Source organism: Zosterops lateralis, assembly GCF_965231275.1.
Source record: "Zosterops lateralis genome assembly, chromosome: 15".
NCBI lineage: Eukaryota > Metazoa > Chordata > Aves > Passeriformes > Zosteropidae > Zosterops > Zosterops lateralis.
Genome location: NC_139775.1, coordinates 3,372,904 through 3,388,973, shown reverse-complemented (window position 1 = coordinate 3,388,973; position 16,070 = coordinate 3,372,904). Strand labels below are relative to the sequence as shown.

At 42.6% G+C, this 16,070-nt stretch overlaps 1 protein-coding gene across 1 annotated transcript in view; it reads right to left on the bottom strand.

Moving 5' to 3' along the window:
• The window catches only part of MAD1L1 (mitotic arrest deficient 1 like 1), a 346,571-nt gene that overhangs the window by 229,418 nt on the left and 101,083 nt on the right, over positions 1 to 16,070 (bottom strand). Inside the window, exon 11 of the mRNA XM_083872211.1 lies at positions 14,991 to 15,135. Within this exon, the coding sequence (XP_083728337.1) occupies positions 14,991 to 15,135 (145 nt within the window). The remainder of the gene's footprint in view (positions 1 to 14,990; positions 15,136 to 16,070) is intronic.

Here is a 16,070-nt window from a genome sequence, read left to right as displayed (position 1 = left end):
GGGCTAGTTAGAAGATTTCTCTTTGGCCATCTGGCAACAGTACCTGGCACAGATAATGCCTAAACTGTGGCCCTTCAGCTTATCTGGCAGATGATTGCCTCCGTTTAAATAAATATGCAGCCACCAACCAGATTGTTTCATCAAATGAAATAATAAAATTAAATAACTCAAATAAATAAAATTTAATTATAAATTTTAAAGGGGCAAGAAAGAGGGGGGAAAATCCACAAAGTAATACCTCAAATGAGCTATAACAGATTTGAAATCTCCATCTGATCCTAGAGAACAGGACCACCCAGCTCCATGTACTGCCCACAGCTGCACGTTTCAGAGGCTGATTCATCTTGCAGACAGACAGGAGTGACAGCAGCTGTGATCCAGTCACACTTTTCTGGGAATACAGTGGCTTCTTTACTCACTGCAACACTGTTAAACCTCACAGGATATTCAGACACTTGTACGGGGAGAAGAGAATGAGCAGCTCAGAAATTGCTTCTTGCAATACGTGAACTTGCAAGAGTATCTCATATCTTTAGGAAAATTTTGAAATAAAATAGAGGGTTTTTTTAACATCACCAGTTTCATAAAGATGAAAACAAATACAAATATCAAAACACCGAGAGATGAAAACAAATAGAAATATCAAAACACTGATGAAAGCATCGTGCTTGCATGATGCAAGAAAAGGTCATGTAAATGTAAAACATAATGGAGAACATCAAGTCTATAAAAGCCACGGCAGTAATGTTAATTTGTATTTTAAAGGCAAACAAATTTCAACACCATGAAAACATAAAGCCCCAAACAAAGCGGAAATGGGCAGCTCCACATACAGGACAATCCCTTGAGTCTACCAGAGGCACAAGTGGCTGGAGCTGCACTCTCTGACCCAGCAAAGATCCAGGCTCCAAAAAGAATCATCACAGCTCCTCTGCTCCATTTTATCCAGAGACCTGTGATAAAGGCAGCTAAATGCTTCAAGAAATTAAACTGCACTAAGAAGATATAATAATAATCTCAAAGCTGGATATTCACTCAAGACCAAAAAATAACAACGGTGTTAACAGACAAAAGGAATAAAATGATTTATCATTAAAAATGGCTATCCTGCTGGAGATACCAGACTGCAGACATCCTCCTCTGTTTTGAAAGCAGAGATAAGGTTGTTCTGGGAAATTAGAGTCATTGGCAAGGAAGTTTCACCTGAACATTAGGCAAATTAGTTAAGAAGGTTCAGAATTCAAAGCATCTCTTTGAGTTGAGTGTAACAAGATAAAACAGAGATAGATAAGCACGAGCTTTTGTGAAAGTAATTTAAACTGAACCAGTTGACAATTCTTTGAGAGAACTCACAGGAGAATGAACCAGTGAACACAGGGTTTGAAAGTCTGTTTAAATGACTGAGCATCCCTGGGTTTTAATCATTATGTGAGAGCCAAATTCCTGCTGGTGTGAGCTGGCTGGTGGAGGAGCACACCTCCCCTCCCTGCCATGGAAAACAATTAGCAGGAGGCTGCACTGAGGATTAGAGCCAGAAGTTTCCTTCGGGATCGCTATTAGCGTGGTGGAACAGGGGCAAGCAGCAAGATGTGAGCTGACAACATAAAATATTAATGTCAGCAGAGTCTAGAGACAAGGGTGAGGCATTCTGGAGCACCTAAAAATATCAATAATGACAGATGAGCTTAGGCTGATAAACAGACTGAGCAAAATCATACATGAATGCAACTTAATGCAGAGGGGAAGGAAAAAACTTTAGATTTCACATAGTGTGCACACAAGCAGCTTTTACACCACAACCTCCTGGGGATTTGATTTTGACACCCTTGGAAGAGATGACACCCCCAAGGACATGGCAGCCAGACAGAGCCTGCAGAGAGGAGGGAAAGGACTTCAGCCACAACCTCCACAAACAAAACCACTTCAGCAACACAGCTCCAGGAAAAAATCGGATCCTTGTACTAACACAGGTTCACCACAATGATACCAGGCGCTTCCAGGATATGACAAGACTCAAAAAGCAGTAGAAAATCAGTGAAATGTTGATACTAACACAGCACAGCAGGCAGTGCCAGGGAATGCACACACACGTGCTGCAGCAGAGCATTTGCCACCTGAAGGAAGGTCACTGTCACATAGGTAGGGCACAGTCTGTGCTGGGGAACTTCATAAAAAACCAAACATTCTCAGAAGGAGATGCAATAAAGATTTCACAGCTCTTCCACTGCACCCCTGTTTGAGTTGGGCTCAGGCCTTCAGCTGTTTCACCCAAGAATCTCTGCTCCTCTTGCTCTCTAACTGAGATAACAGTGCTTCCCCACCTCACAGGAATGACAGAAGGAAAAAAGCAGCTGTAGACCTTGAGTACTGCTTAAATGTGAGTGGCAGTGTCATTCAGGTTCCCAAAATAGACAGCATTTAACCTTGATTAGCTGCTAAGAGCTCTCATAAGTCTACCAAGCATTGATATTTATAACACATTTAACTCCAGACCAAGTCCCAGGAAAAAAAGAGAAAGGACAGGCAATGTATCAAGAAGGTTTTCCCCCCACCTCTCAGAGTTTCTTATCAGTACTTCTTGGGGGAAAAAATTGCCGGGAAAAAGAATTCATTGGTCTGCATGAATAAACCCTGTAAGTCCCCAAGCTGCCCCTGGGGAGAGCAGCAATTGTGCTCCTTCCATCTGAACAATGCGGCAAAATGAGAAGATACCATTTTTCTGAAGTTGTGTTTGCATGAAGAATGCGAACTCTGTAATTTGCATTTAATGTTATTAGCCATCCTTTTAGCGTATTGAAAGTTAATTACAAATGAAAACTTTTGATGCAGATCGTTAGGCGCCCATTCATCCGCGTGGAGACAGAGCCACGATCCCAGCTCAGAGCAGCAGCTGAGGAGGAACAGCTTGGAGGTCCTGGCAGCTGAAGAACATCCAAAACACAGGGAATTCTCCATAAAGCCAAAGTATGACCCCCTGCCCACCAGTCAGGCTTGGCAGGAAGTTCTCTATCTGTTTTTATAACTAATTCAACTGGATACTTTTACTTGGATGTTCTGGCTGCAGTCAAGACATCCAGTTCCTCCAGTGGAGCAGTTTGGCACTAAAACTAAGCCTGTGTAACTACTGGCTGATGAGGAGCAACAATTCCACATCCCTGCTCCTTCTTTAAGGAAAACTAGGCAGGAAAAAAACTACCTGTGCAGAGGGCAAAGTAGTGAGAACATAAATACTGACAAAAGAGCAGCCCAACTCAGCCTAGCCAGGTGAAGTTTAACAAGAACTCACAAAGTCACAGCATTTTGGTAGGAGACATTTAGATGAGTCAGATTGAGCTGGTGGCTTGGAGGGATCAAAAAATTCCTTATGTTAGGGAGTGAACCCCAATAGAGGGCACAGCTCTATGCAGAAAATGCACCAATAGCTGCAGCAGAAGGAGCTTCAGAACCTCAGAGCTCACAAATCCATGTGCAGGCAGAGAGGAAAGCAAGGCAGGGAAGGTGTGCACATTTCATGACTTCTGCATTTCTGATTTCTTTGTGTTACCTGAAGAAAAGCATCAGATCCAGAACAACTGTTTCACACCCTTCAGCTTGCACATGCCCCTAGAGAGTTAAATCACAAACCTGGCTATTATTTACATCTTCTCAGTACCCCATTTAGGATGTTTTCAAGGAATTCAGCAGGGCTTTTTCCTTCTCTTTTATGCAAGTAAAAAGCCAATATTGGAAGGCAAGGGCTACAAACATAGCCTGAGGTTAACACCACACATGACAAATTCATGTGCATAGATATTACATAAGAAACATTGCCTCACACAGAAGGAGGGGGTGGGTTAAATAGCTTTCTGGGGCTTTTTTTTACAACTCTTCAGTGGAAAAGATTTCATTTAAAGCTTTTAAAGTGTGATGACCATGCTCCATTCTGAAGCAGTCACTGAGCTGCCCGTGACCTGCGCCTCTGTCACAATTCCAGCACAGGGATGAGCAGAATGAGACACTCAGCATGTCCTGCTGCACCCCATGTACAAAGATGAAATGGCCACTAAGGTACTTCCCTGCATAGAATTGTTTAGAGGCACATGAAAGCTCCTTGGGGAAGGCTTTCAGCAGAGCTATGCCTGGATGGGACACTGAGGCAGAGTAGAAATATGCAGCTGTTACTGTTCCCCAGTGTTCAGGGAGAACAAGGGATGGCTCTGAGAAAACTAACATCTCTGTAGGTTTAAATTGGGAGGGAAAGCAGAAAACAAACAGATTATTTGCTTGGCATTTTGCTAGAAGCAAACAGAAGAGCTGAGATTTATTTAAAGGACTGGTGAAGTGAACCAGAGATGGGAAAGAAAATTATTCCAGGGTGAGTTCTCCAGGCACTGAGGTGGCAAAGGATACCCCCAGCCCAGCCCCAGGGTGGGGGCTTTGGTCCATGCAGGCTGAGCCCCTTTAACATCATGTGCAGAATGAACAAGAGGGGAAAAGGATAATGAACAGAAATATGCAGTGAAAACAGAGAGTGGGAGAGATGTCACTGGAGTAAGCACTGCCTCTTGCTCATGTTCACTTCATGCAAAAGGTCAAGAATTCTCTTGTATGGTGATTTTCATTTTTAAAAAACAACCCCGAATGGTTCACAAGCACTTTTTTCCCCCAGCACCAAACCCTTACATACACTATCTTAATAAACATCTCCACGTTGGAGAGGGATAAAAGGCATTTTGTTTTGATTTCATTATATCTCCTGAAATTGCTTTTTTCTTTCTGCGTTTTTTTTTCTTGTCATTCAGTTGTGGTGGCCCTCACTGAGGGATAATGCAATAACACTTCTGACAAGGTCAGCTTTCCAATAACTTTGCAAATGGCATTTCCCAATGACAAAACAAGCACAGCTTCTCCTCTCTTTGTAATTAATATAATAGAAATGTCAACCTGAAAAGTTGGTCTCCAAAGGTAGTATGTTATCAACAGAAAATTAATTTATTAAAGCCAGAAAGTGTTTCCTTATCTGCAAAGCTGAAAATACTATTTACAGAGCAGAATTCCTGTTACAAGCATAAAACATAAAACTTCTGCAGCTTATATATGTGTCTGAAAAAAACAGCAACTGAGGAGAGGAGTTAAATTGCTTAAATTTCTAATTCAGACACTAGATCATTTTGGGAGCTGCACATTCCTTTTGTAAATGCCCTGTAGAATCACACAGCTCTATGCTGTGTGCACCTCCTGGAAGAAACATTACCCCACATCTATGTTTATCTTCAATTTAATCACAAGCTCAATGCACAGAATGAGCCTTCCCAGCTCCTCTCCCATCCACGTAGCAATAACAAACTGTTGGTCTTGGACCTGTAACCCATCTAGCACCTAAGGCAGGGAAAAATGGGTGTAGGAGCAGGGACTCTTCCAGCTTCTTCCACTGGAAAGACCTTCCACTTGATGTTGGACTTTCTTCCACTGGAAAGGAAGTCCAACATCATCTTGATGTGTGAAAAGCATATCCTCTATTCCTGTCTCATGCTCACACTTCATCTGTTGATCTCTTTTGAAATTCCTGACTTCCAAAAGGCAGTGATCTTTCTAGGGAAATCCTGAAGCTCTGCATTCATGCAGACAGAACACAAAGCCTCAGCTTCCCCACTGTCCCAAACTGGTTCCACCTGAACAGGCCAGTTTACAGTTAATGATTCTTCATCTGCCCCACACAACACTAAAAAAATCTAGCAGCTGTTCTGTCTAGTGAGAAACTTGTAAAATAATAATCTCATGACACCAATCAAAATTAATTAACTGAAACTGCACCAACTCTTCAAATTTTCTATAGCTTCTATTAAACAGTTGACTCTATCTGAAATACCACCTAAACAAATGTGCTCATACAAGAGGGAACAGTACATTTCTCCTCAATGCAACAAATCATGGGTCAGAGACCATTTCCAAGATGCTTTGTAAAACCTCATTTGACTTCTAATATATTCATCAATTTAAGCAATGCTTGACCTGAGATGTTGTGAACACCCATTGAACAAAACAGTCAGTACTGCATGATACTGTGCCAGGAGCAATCCAAAACTCCTCAGTTCTCCAGACAGTCCTTCAGTTTTATAAAGATTTTGGGTCTTCATTTGAAAGGACGCTCTGACTGGTGTCTGAGTAGTGCAGCTGTTCTTACCAGAGGCTCCCATCACAAGTTGAAATAAGCTACTGTGCAATTACTTAATTATCTCTCTCTCCTATCCTTAAAAAAAAAAAAAATCCACTGCAATTCAACTTGAAGCAAGCCCAGTTAATCCAGTTTTATGGCTGAGAATTAAAACAGAGAGAAGTCAGAGATTCAAAGCTGCAGCTCCTGTGGCAATACCACCACTCTAAGAGGCAGTGAGATTAATGCCTTCAAACCATAAGTATGTGAGGAACAAAGAATTGCAAAAAAAACCCCCAAAAACCCTTTTTGTGCAGCTTAGCCTTGCTGGTATTCCAGAGCCTGCTGTTCAGAAATCCTAAGCCCCTTCTCTATCCCTGGATGCTGCCCAAGCCCCTGCCCAGCAGTCAGGTTTGTTCTGCCCGACTTCTCCCAACAATCACTCCCTCCTTCCACCCATCCATCTTCCCCCTGCTTCCCTGCCAGAGCTGCTCAACCATCCTTCATAATTCAGAGCTGAGGAGCCAAGGAATAAATGTTACAGCACACGCATCAAGGGAACTATAACTTTGAATTACCTGACCTGGGTGAGTTTAAATTCTCAGCCATAACATTGGATTAACCTAATTTCTTTTTATTGAATATTTTACCTTTAGAAGTCCTACAGCCCTTTCTCTCAGAGAAATATGAGAACTGAAGGTCATATAAATTCTTTTATGGGTGTATTTCTAATTTTCATAATCTAACCTCTTAGCAGTGAGCATTAATATCTAGTGGGGGCAGAACAAAGCAGAATCCAGTCAGTATTCTGGGAAAAAAAAAGATCACATTTCTATTGTTCTTCACAAATACCTCATAAAATAACATATAACTTTTAACTTTGCTGCATAGCCTGAATTGTTATAAAATTTTTAAAAACCCTCTAAACTTGCTGCTTAAATAGAAGTTATGCCAGAGATAACATCAATAAGAATACAGAGGCTGTCCTTGTGCCTCCGCCTCAAAAACATCAGATATAAAGATAATAACAAACTCCGTATTTTTATCATTGCAAGGTTTACTAGATACAAAATAAGGCAAGAGAAAGAATTACACAGAACTGATTCCCAGAAAACTGCTAAGATATTTTTTTATGAGCTCTTTTATGCTTCTAAAAGGGAAAGGGAAGCAAGGCCCGGGAGCCAATTCATCTTCTGCCTCCAGGCTGGCCATTTGAACTCACCCTCACCATGCCCATGTGCAGAGCCCTCGGGTGATAAAGCTCAACTCTAACAAAGCCCATCACCTTCTTGCCTCCCCGGGACAAATTCCTCCAGGTACCACACGGGTACACAAAGTACAATACCCAAAGTCAGGCACATTTATCCATTAGCTGTGAGGAATTGGGACAACAGATCAAGAGCAAAAGGTCTCACTGCAGAGGAGGCAGTGGAAAGCAAGAAGGGCAGGCTCAATCCCAAACATGTGCAGTGCCCACATCTCAGAGCCAGAGACACCTCTGACAAATCAGGCTGACAAGGCAAACTAAGGTGCTCTTGGGCTTTGAAAAGTCGTTTTGGAGCAGGATAAGGAAGTGAGAACTCAACAGCTCTGCTGCTTTCTTCACGGAGTCAAAAGTGAGTAGTAAACTTATGACCAAGTCAGGCAAAGGAAGGAACAATGGCAAAAAAAGGAAATGAAGTGAAAGAAAAGCAGGCACTGCTCTGGAGCCCACACCAGTGAAAAAAACATTCTTCTGACTTTCCCAAATTTAAAAATCTCACTTGAGAAAGTGTAACATTTTCTTGTTTAATTTAAAGATACTTCCTCCTCCCAAATGATCTTTGTGCACTGCTTCAACACTGCTGCAGCCAGGCCCTTCTACAAACACATCGATCTCAGCGTTCCTTATTCATTCTTTAGAGAGACATTCTGCAATTGTATCAGTAAGGGATATTAGCAGGCCTCGTGAAACAACCTGTGTTTCAAAGGAAAACGGCTTGTACTCATTTTATTCTGGAAGACAATTGCCATTTGCTTAATATAGCCATGATATTTTACTGAGGTAATTATACTCTTAGCTATCAGTAACAATTAAACTCTTAGATTGAGGTTGCTTAATAAAGGTCTCAAAATAAATAACACATTCCAAACACAGTATTTTAAAATGTCAAGCATGCAAATAGGATCTTGTAATGAATATAACGAAGCATCAAGTATAAATCAGCACAGAGTTAGTTTGTCACTGTACAAGTGTCTGCAGAAATTGCTGTTGGAGTATTGTGGGATTGTGCTCAGGAAGCCACAGAAAGGGCAGTGCTGCAGACGAATCCATTTCAATAAATACTATGGCTGGTTCATGGCAAGGCCAGGGTGAAGCCATCAGCACTGCTCTGCTTCTCCAGGGGCAGGGCTGAGTGACTTGGGGAACAGTTGAGGCTGATAAAATCTGTATTTGTTCTTTTGTATTCCCTGTAGCAACTTCCTTGAAAACCCGAGTGAGACCATTCCATTAAAAGCTAAATAAAACTCAGAAGCAGACAAATTAGAGGGTACAGACAGAGGGAAAAAGAAAAAAATCACTCTCAGACTCTGAGATCTAGAGATACTTGAAATCAGGTCAACAGATCCTGTCAGGCTGTTAGGTATGGAAGGTGAGAGCGTGGTTTAAAAGGTCCTCACAGTGCAGACTGCAGGATGATTAAGAAAGGGAAAAGAGACCAGTGATACACATGAAAAAAATAAAAATTAAACAGGAAACGTGTTGTCAGGACACACATTTGTGGAGTTATCTTGCAGGGCATCTATTGCAGGCAAAGAGTGGTACAGCAAGTTACCTCCATCACTGCTACATTTGGAGACAGCTGCCTGAGCTCCAGGAGGTGGTTAAATGGATCAGGACTAAAACATGACACAGCAAATAACTGCAAGAAGTTACTCAAAAAAAACCCCAACCCCCCCCCCCCCCCCCCCCCCCCCGCCAAAAGTCGCAACAAATTTGGATTATACAGGGGAAAAAACCCCAAACAAACCAACCAACCAAAAAACTGTGTTAAAATAACTCATCACAGAACTCCATTTCCCTGGAGCAGTTTCCACCTCATAGACAGAAGGCAGTCAGAGGCCAACAAAAGCAAAGTGTGATATTTCCTTAATTCCAATAAACAATGTTTATGCATGCAGTCATCAAACTCCCAGATCCTGCTTTCTCCTCACAAAACTCAGCACCCTTTATCCAGTACCCCAGACACTCCTGTGGAAATCACAAACATGGAGCCCAGTAACCACCCTGCATCACACTGAACTCAGGAGAGTTTTAACACCAGTTCACAGGGCAGTGAATTATTCATAAGAGCACCTACCTCATCTCTGACCCACTGGTCTTCATTCTTTAAAAAAGACACCTTACAAGAAGGGTCTGGGAATTAAAATTGATGATGGTACTGGGTATTAAAAATTAAAATTCAGCAGTGACCTGTTCCAAACCCCTGCACTCCACAGACAGCAATCTTCTTTGCCTCTTTCCCACACCTCTTAATGATCTTTTATCTCCTTCTGCTATTATCCTCCTTCACCTCCAACTACCAACCACCTTTTCTCTGAAATTATTTAACTGATTAATATAATCAAATTGAAATTAGAGAGACCTCTGCTCAATCTAGAAGGCTGCTCAGTTTCCCTCAAGCACAGAGTGTCTTGTCTCTCTCTTCTCAAGGAGGCAGGATGGTCTAAGGAAGCACTCACAAAACCTGCCATGCTTAAATGCTGAAGAGGGAGATGTGGAATCACCTTAAAATGTATTTATTTGCCAGTCACAAAAAGGTAACTTCCCTGAGATTATAAAAGCCTACAAAGTGATCAGAGGGAAAGGTTTGGCCAGGGTCAGGCTGACAGCAGTTAACAACCACGAGTGGAGCAGCAGCAGCACAGCTTAAATGACATCCACAGAACCATGACATGGATTGAAGGGAGGAAGGAAGGAGAGTCACAACAGGCAGAGAAAGCACTGGATACTGCTCACAGCCCTGAGGAGCAGCTCAGACCTGCCCCAAGGCTGACTGTGTGCCTGGATGCAGAGCACAGCTCAGGTGTGATGCCCAAAAGCTCTGTCACAAGGATCTGCTTGCCAAAGTGCCTCTTTTCAGCGCTGCTGAGTGCAAGACTGACTGCTGGAGTTACAGCTAATTTTTCACATATCCAGGAAAGGGGTTAATTCACCTTCTTTGCTGCACATCCAGAACTTTAAGATCCTTCCTTATGCTTTAAAATCATCTACCTACCTCCTCAGAAAAAACATCATGCAGGACCCAATATGACAGAGAAGCTATCAGCATTATTTTAAATCTTTACTGATTACAAAACAAAGCAGATGGCAAATCAAGTCATGAACTCTGCATCTGCCATGCTTAATGAACAGTTTAATTACCTAGTCCCATTTCTGATGCATTTTTGCCATTCTCAGCTCTGGGAGTCACTAATACACTTCACACTGACTGATATCTCCAGGAACATGTGGGATCAGCAGTCAGCTGGAGTTGGTTAATCAATACTTGTTTCATCTCTAACTTTTATGGTGATGGCCTAAATTATGTCTCAATAGAAACAGATTTCTTATCATATCACATCACACGATCTGGTTGGGAGCCCAGGACACAAAAGGGGATTTTTCAGTCTCTTCCCTGGGCAGCAGAGTACCCAAAGGCAGACAAGTGCACAGACAGGAAACAAACACAGTGAAACAACAACATCCAACACAAGCAGATTAGTTCAGTCGTTGTGTTATGCCTTATAGGAGAGCAAGGGCTGCAATTATGGCACTGTGCATTCATAAAGCCTACAATTTCAGGAACAAATTGGACTCCTTTGGAATAAGTTACAAAAAGTAACTGAAATTAGGCTTCCCATTTTGAGTTTTGAGCTTCCTGCAAAGGATCATGTCCTAGCTGCAAAAAGCAGGGCATTTTGCCTCAGGTGAAACCTGCAGTGGGATGGGCTGATCCCACACACTCTACAGGTACTTGCAGGAATTGCTCCTGGGCACACACTGCTTTCAGGAGTCACTGAACTCAACACGGGCAGGGGATGAGGCTGGCAGGTCTGAACCCTGGCAACAGCTGAGTAAGAAACACAGTAAGGGCTGATCACAACCACGTAAAATCACTGGAGGAGAGGAGGAGATGATAGCCAGCCTTTGGCCCTCCACATCAGAGGGCTTTGGGAGTTTTTTAGTGTGCCTTTATTGCTGTTCTCCAGCAACATTTCTGCTGCACAAGGCCCACTTGTGCCCTCTGGAAGCTGCCCTGAAATAAATAAGTCAGAACTGGCTTTCCATGAAATAGTGACTCAATCAGCTGCTTACACTCAAATAAGGATTTTCAGAATGGGTTTTTCATTTTGGGAGGTCTCTATGTCATATAAAATTTCCTAAGATATTCTAAATTTAGCCATTCCATACAGAATTGACTGTTTTCAACAAGCCCACTTCATAAAGAAAGACCAGGAGTTGTGTGCAAAGCTCTCATCAAAAGAGAAACACTCAAAAGCTTAAGGACAACACAAAAGTCAAATACTAAACTGTGTGAGTAAACATGGCATTCAAAGCAAATACAGCAGTAAATCAAACAGGCAAAAGGGCAGAGGTGGACTATGTTTCCCCAGCATTTCAGGCATCTCCCAGTACTGCTGAATCACAGCTACCTCAGGTACTAAAGTAAAGATGAGTTTCCCAAAACTCTGAGCTAAGGGAAAGCAAAGAGCATGACAGACAGCAAACCCAGCCAGGCAGATCTCTGAGAGAGTGAATCCATCCCTTCAAACATCAATTTCTGTTTCATCACCTTAAGTGAAGGGAGTGACACTCCAGGAGAAACCTGCCAGCCATCAATGTCTGAAAGCCTCAGTGGTGTCCTAATCTATTCTTATGTTTCATGGAAAACATGTAAATCAGAAAGCTTCACTCCTGCCCTGATTTACAAGGACATATGGAACAAATGATCAACCAATACGTTCTAAAGAGCAGTTTGTGTGCAGGAACAATCAGGATGCAGCTCCTACACCAGCCCAGACTCAGCAGTGGAATGGATGGGCTGGACCACTGCAGTAACATCCAGAGACTGGAGAATGCTGTTTCAAGTCTGCCAGGGAAGAGAGATTTCATGCACTGGAGTATCCCAGACTGACAACTGTGTCACTTCCAAGCAGTAAACCAATGGGAAAGGCCCAAGTAAGATCAAGAAAGCCCAAAAGAAGCAAATGAGGTGAGGAAGGAAGCAATGGACAGAGAGGTGAAATGCACTGAAATGGAAACATGAGAGCAACCAAGACAGAGACTGTGACAAGCAGCAACTGAGCACGACTGACAAGTGAGACAGGCAGTCTGTAAGAGTCACAAAATATTGCTTCAGTCTGGTAGGGAAAAAACCCAGTAGCCACAGAAGTGTGAAGGAATCAGACTGGCAAAGCAAGTACCCCCTGAGGAGAGTTCATTTACTACTGAAATATTTGGTACTGCTGTTACCAAACAAAAAAAACCAGCTTGCTGTTTTCTATTCATATTTTAAAACATATTCTAGGAATGAGACTTCCAGGTTCTAACCTGAGCCCAAAGAAAGGCAAACTGTTACAGCATTAAACGTGCACTGCTGAACACTTCTGATGCCTTTCAGGCCTTGTTTGCTCAGGGCACAGGAACTGATTCCCTGCCCTAGCAGACTCAAACATACACAAATGCAGAAGTCATACTACCAAAAGCAATAGCATTTCAATCATATATATAATACTCTCCTCCAAATTAGATTTTCACAGTCCTATTTAACAAGACAAAGATTGAATAGAGAGAACTCATCTTTTCCATTCTCAAATTACATAAAAGCACGCTACAGTACTGATGCCACTAATTAGATAATTAAATACCATTCTAGGTGATATGCTTTCAATGTAAAATAATTCTTTCTGACAGGAAATGTATTTGCTCAATCTCATTTTAAATCACAATATCATACTTTTTTTTAATTAAATTGAATTCTTTCTTCTGATTTTGCATGAGAAGAGCAACCAGCAGGAGAAACAGTGCTGAGGATAGATTGTCCAAGTATCATAATACATGTACTTCTTCACAAAGGACCCCAGCATTCTCTGCATGGAATATAAATTTTCAGAGAACAGCAAAGTCTTTATTCCTTCAAAACAGGTCAGTTGATGAATCACTGAGCACACTGAAAACTCCCCTGTCAAAACACAAGTTTATTTGCCATGGTCTGATGAAGAAGACTTCCAACTTTTCCTGTGCTCCTCTTCAGGGGGAGCACAGCAAACAAAGCAAAGGTTTGTCTTTCCATATAAATGAGGGTACAATCCATCACAGGACAAAGTAGTGTTGTGGTTTTGCCCCATACTTAAAGAATAGTGATGATATTTTTGTGTCCTATGACAAAAAGTGTTTCTGCTGAGCACTGGAAGTAAGTTAACAAAGGGAATATTTTAGAAACCATCTGAGAAACTTCCTTCATGGCTGAGCAGTCCAGCACAATGTCAGACAGCTGAAAAGGTTATAAAGACAGGATTTTATTGGCCTCAGTATGCACCTGTGTCTTATGCAGCCACAGCAGTCCCAAACTAGAACACTACAGAGAGCTGCTGCTGCTGGGGGCAGGAGAAGGGCTGGGAGTTGCCTCTTCTGTTTCCATGGAGAGTTTGGTCCATCCACCCTGTCTCAGTGTGAGGCTGAAAGAGCCACTGTCCTTTTTTTCTTTGCACTACTGTGATTCTCCATGGCATCAAACTCTGCAGTCAGAAGATCTGATGGAATATCCTCTTGTAAAGTGGCTGCTTCATGCTTCAAGAGCCCTGCTTACTGCACCATACATCACAGCTTCTTTGGCTCAACAATGACATGGGAATTACACCAAATTGGGTGCAGCACAATTAAAATCGATCAAAACGCTTTAGTTGACACTGAAAATCAAAGCCTAAAGCTCAGGCACCACAGCAGCTCCTTCCCCTCCTGCCTCCCCACGTGGTGATGTGCCTGGCTCCCTCTCATGAGCTCTGACTACTGGAGTCTGACCTTCTGCACACACATAAGCTCATTTACGTGAGCAGCTTTATAACACCAGGGAGATTGCTCAGATGAGGGAAGTTTTGCAAGGAGTATTCTTGGAAAGTGAAGTAACTCTCATTCTGGCTACAGCAAATTATTATTCCCTTTGTGGAAAGAGAGCTCTCAGAATTTAATATAAAATTTTCAATGCTCTGCAGACTTCAGAATTATTGTATAGAATTTCATCATGAGAGCACACCTGATATAGGATGATGCAGACCCCTTTGATATATTCTATAGAAAGAATCTTAAAACGTATTTTCAATTTACTGGTCTAGTGCTTGCCATTACATTTGAACAGACTTCCAGCGTAAGAGGAAGGCAAATCTCTTACTCTCGGTAAATTGTTTTTCCACAGGAACAGTTGACAAGGTGCTGCCACTTCGTTCTCTTTAGGAAAGGAGGCAATGCAGCCAAAGCCATTATAAATTCCCTTCAGTGGCTCAAAACATTCCAGCAACAACATGATTCAATTCTCTGCCCTCACAGCAATGCCAAGGCTCAGACAAAGTCATGTATCCCCAGCACAGTATGAGCCCAGCTGGGGGGAACACGAGCACAGTTTTAGGAGGCACTTTAGGAGGTACTTTAGGAGGTACTTCCATCCCAATGAAGCCCCAAAGACAGGTTTCATGGCTCCCATAGCACCCTTTATGCAAAGACCCCAGAACAGTTTCGTAGCACCAGTTACAGAGGTGAACAAAGAAGAAATAGGAAGGACTGCACCTGGCAGAAAGAAATAAGGACATGGGCTTTTCCAAACGTGGTCTGGGAACTCACCTTGGTGAGGAGCATCACACGTTTCTGCAGCCGCCTGACCAGCGCTTCCTGGTGCTCCCGTTTCTTCTTCTCATCCAACAGCTGGCTCTGCACACCCAGGATTTCCTCCTGGAGCTGCTGCCGGGCCTTCTCCAGCATCCGGGCACTAAGACAGATAAGACAGACCTGTGAGATCCTGAGAGCTGCCTCTCCATCATCATAGAGATCAGGGAAGCCCCAGAGGAGAAGCATGACCACGACCGTGTCACTCTCATCTTACAGCTGCACCACTGGAAACTGGGTGGCTGCAGTCTCATTATCAGCTGTTGTCAGAAAGAGATATGAGAGAAGAACCACCCCAGGGACAGCCCTCTTGTGCAGCACAAGACAATTACTGGAACCTCACACGTATGAAGCATTGAAGTAATGCACATCTGTTTCAAAATCAATCTGTCTTTGAGAATGTGCCTTGTTTTCAACAAACAACACACGATCTTGGGTTCTACTGGATCTTTTCATTTTTTTTCTAACAAAGTAGAAGAAAAAGTAGTTTGATATTATCTGCTTTGGCTGAGAGATAGCACTCAGCAAGTAATTACAGCCACTACCTGCACATTGCTCTTGCCAGCAACCTATGTTGGAAGAGAAATGTCTTCTGAGGGCAGGTGATTAGCACTTGTTTTGAGATGTGGACATGATTCTCAATTAAGCCAGAACAGCCTGAGCCCTCTTGTTCTCAGTTCTCCATGCAGCACACTGTGGTGATGCACAATTATCCATGGGCTCCTGGAGAGGCTCTCCATGTGTGCCCTTCAGCCCCACAGTGCTGCTGGGACACTGAGGGGCAGCTGCTCCAAGGCTCACACCAAACAGCTCATCACACATCAACTGCTGGCAAAGCACTTGATCAATAACAAAATAAAAGTGGAATCACTCCTGTGATCGAGTTCACAATTTAAATATGATGAGCTTATCCAAGACTGCACTAAGTATTTAATGAGTGAGCAGGACATGAAATAAAAGTATTGCACACAGGAAAAAGACCCTCAAGCAAGCAAGAAAGATCAAACTCAACATCTCCAGCTTCGTCAGGAACAGAAG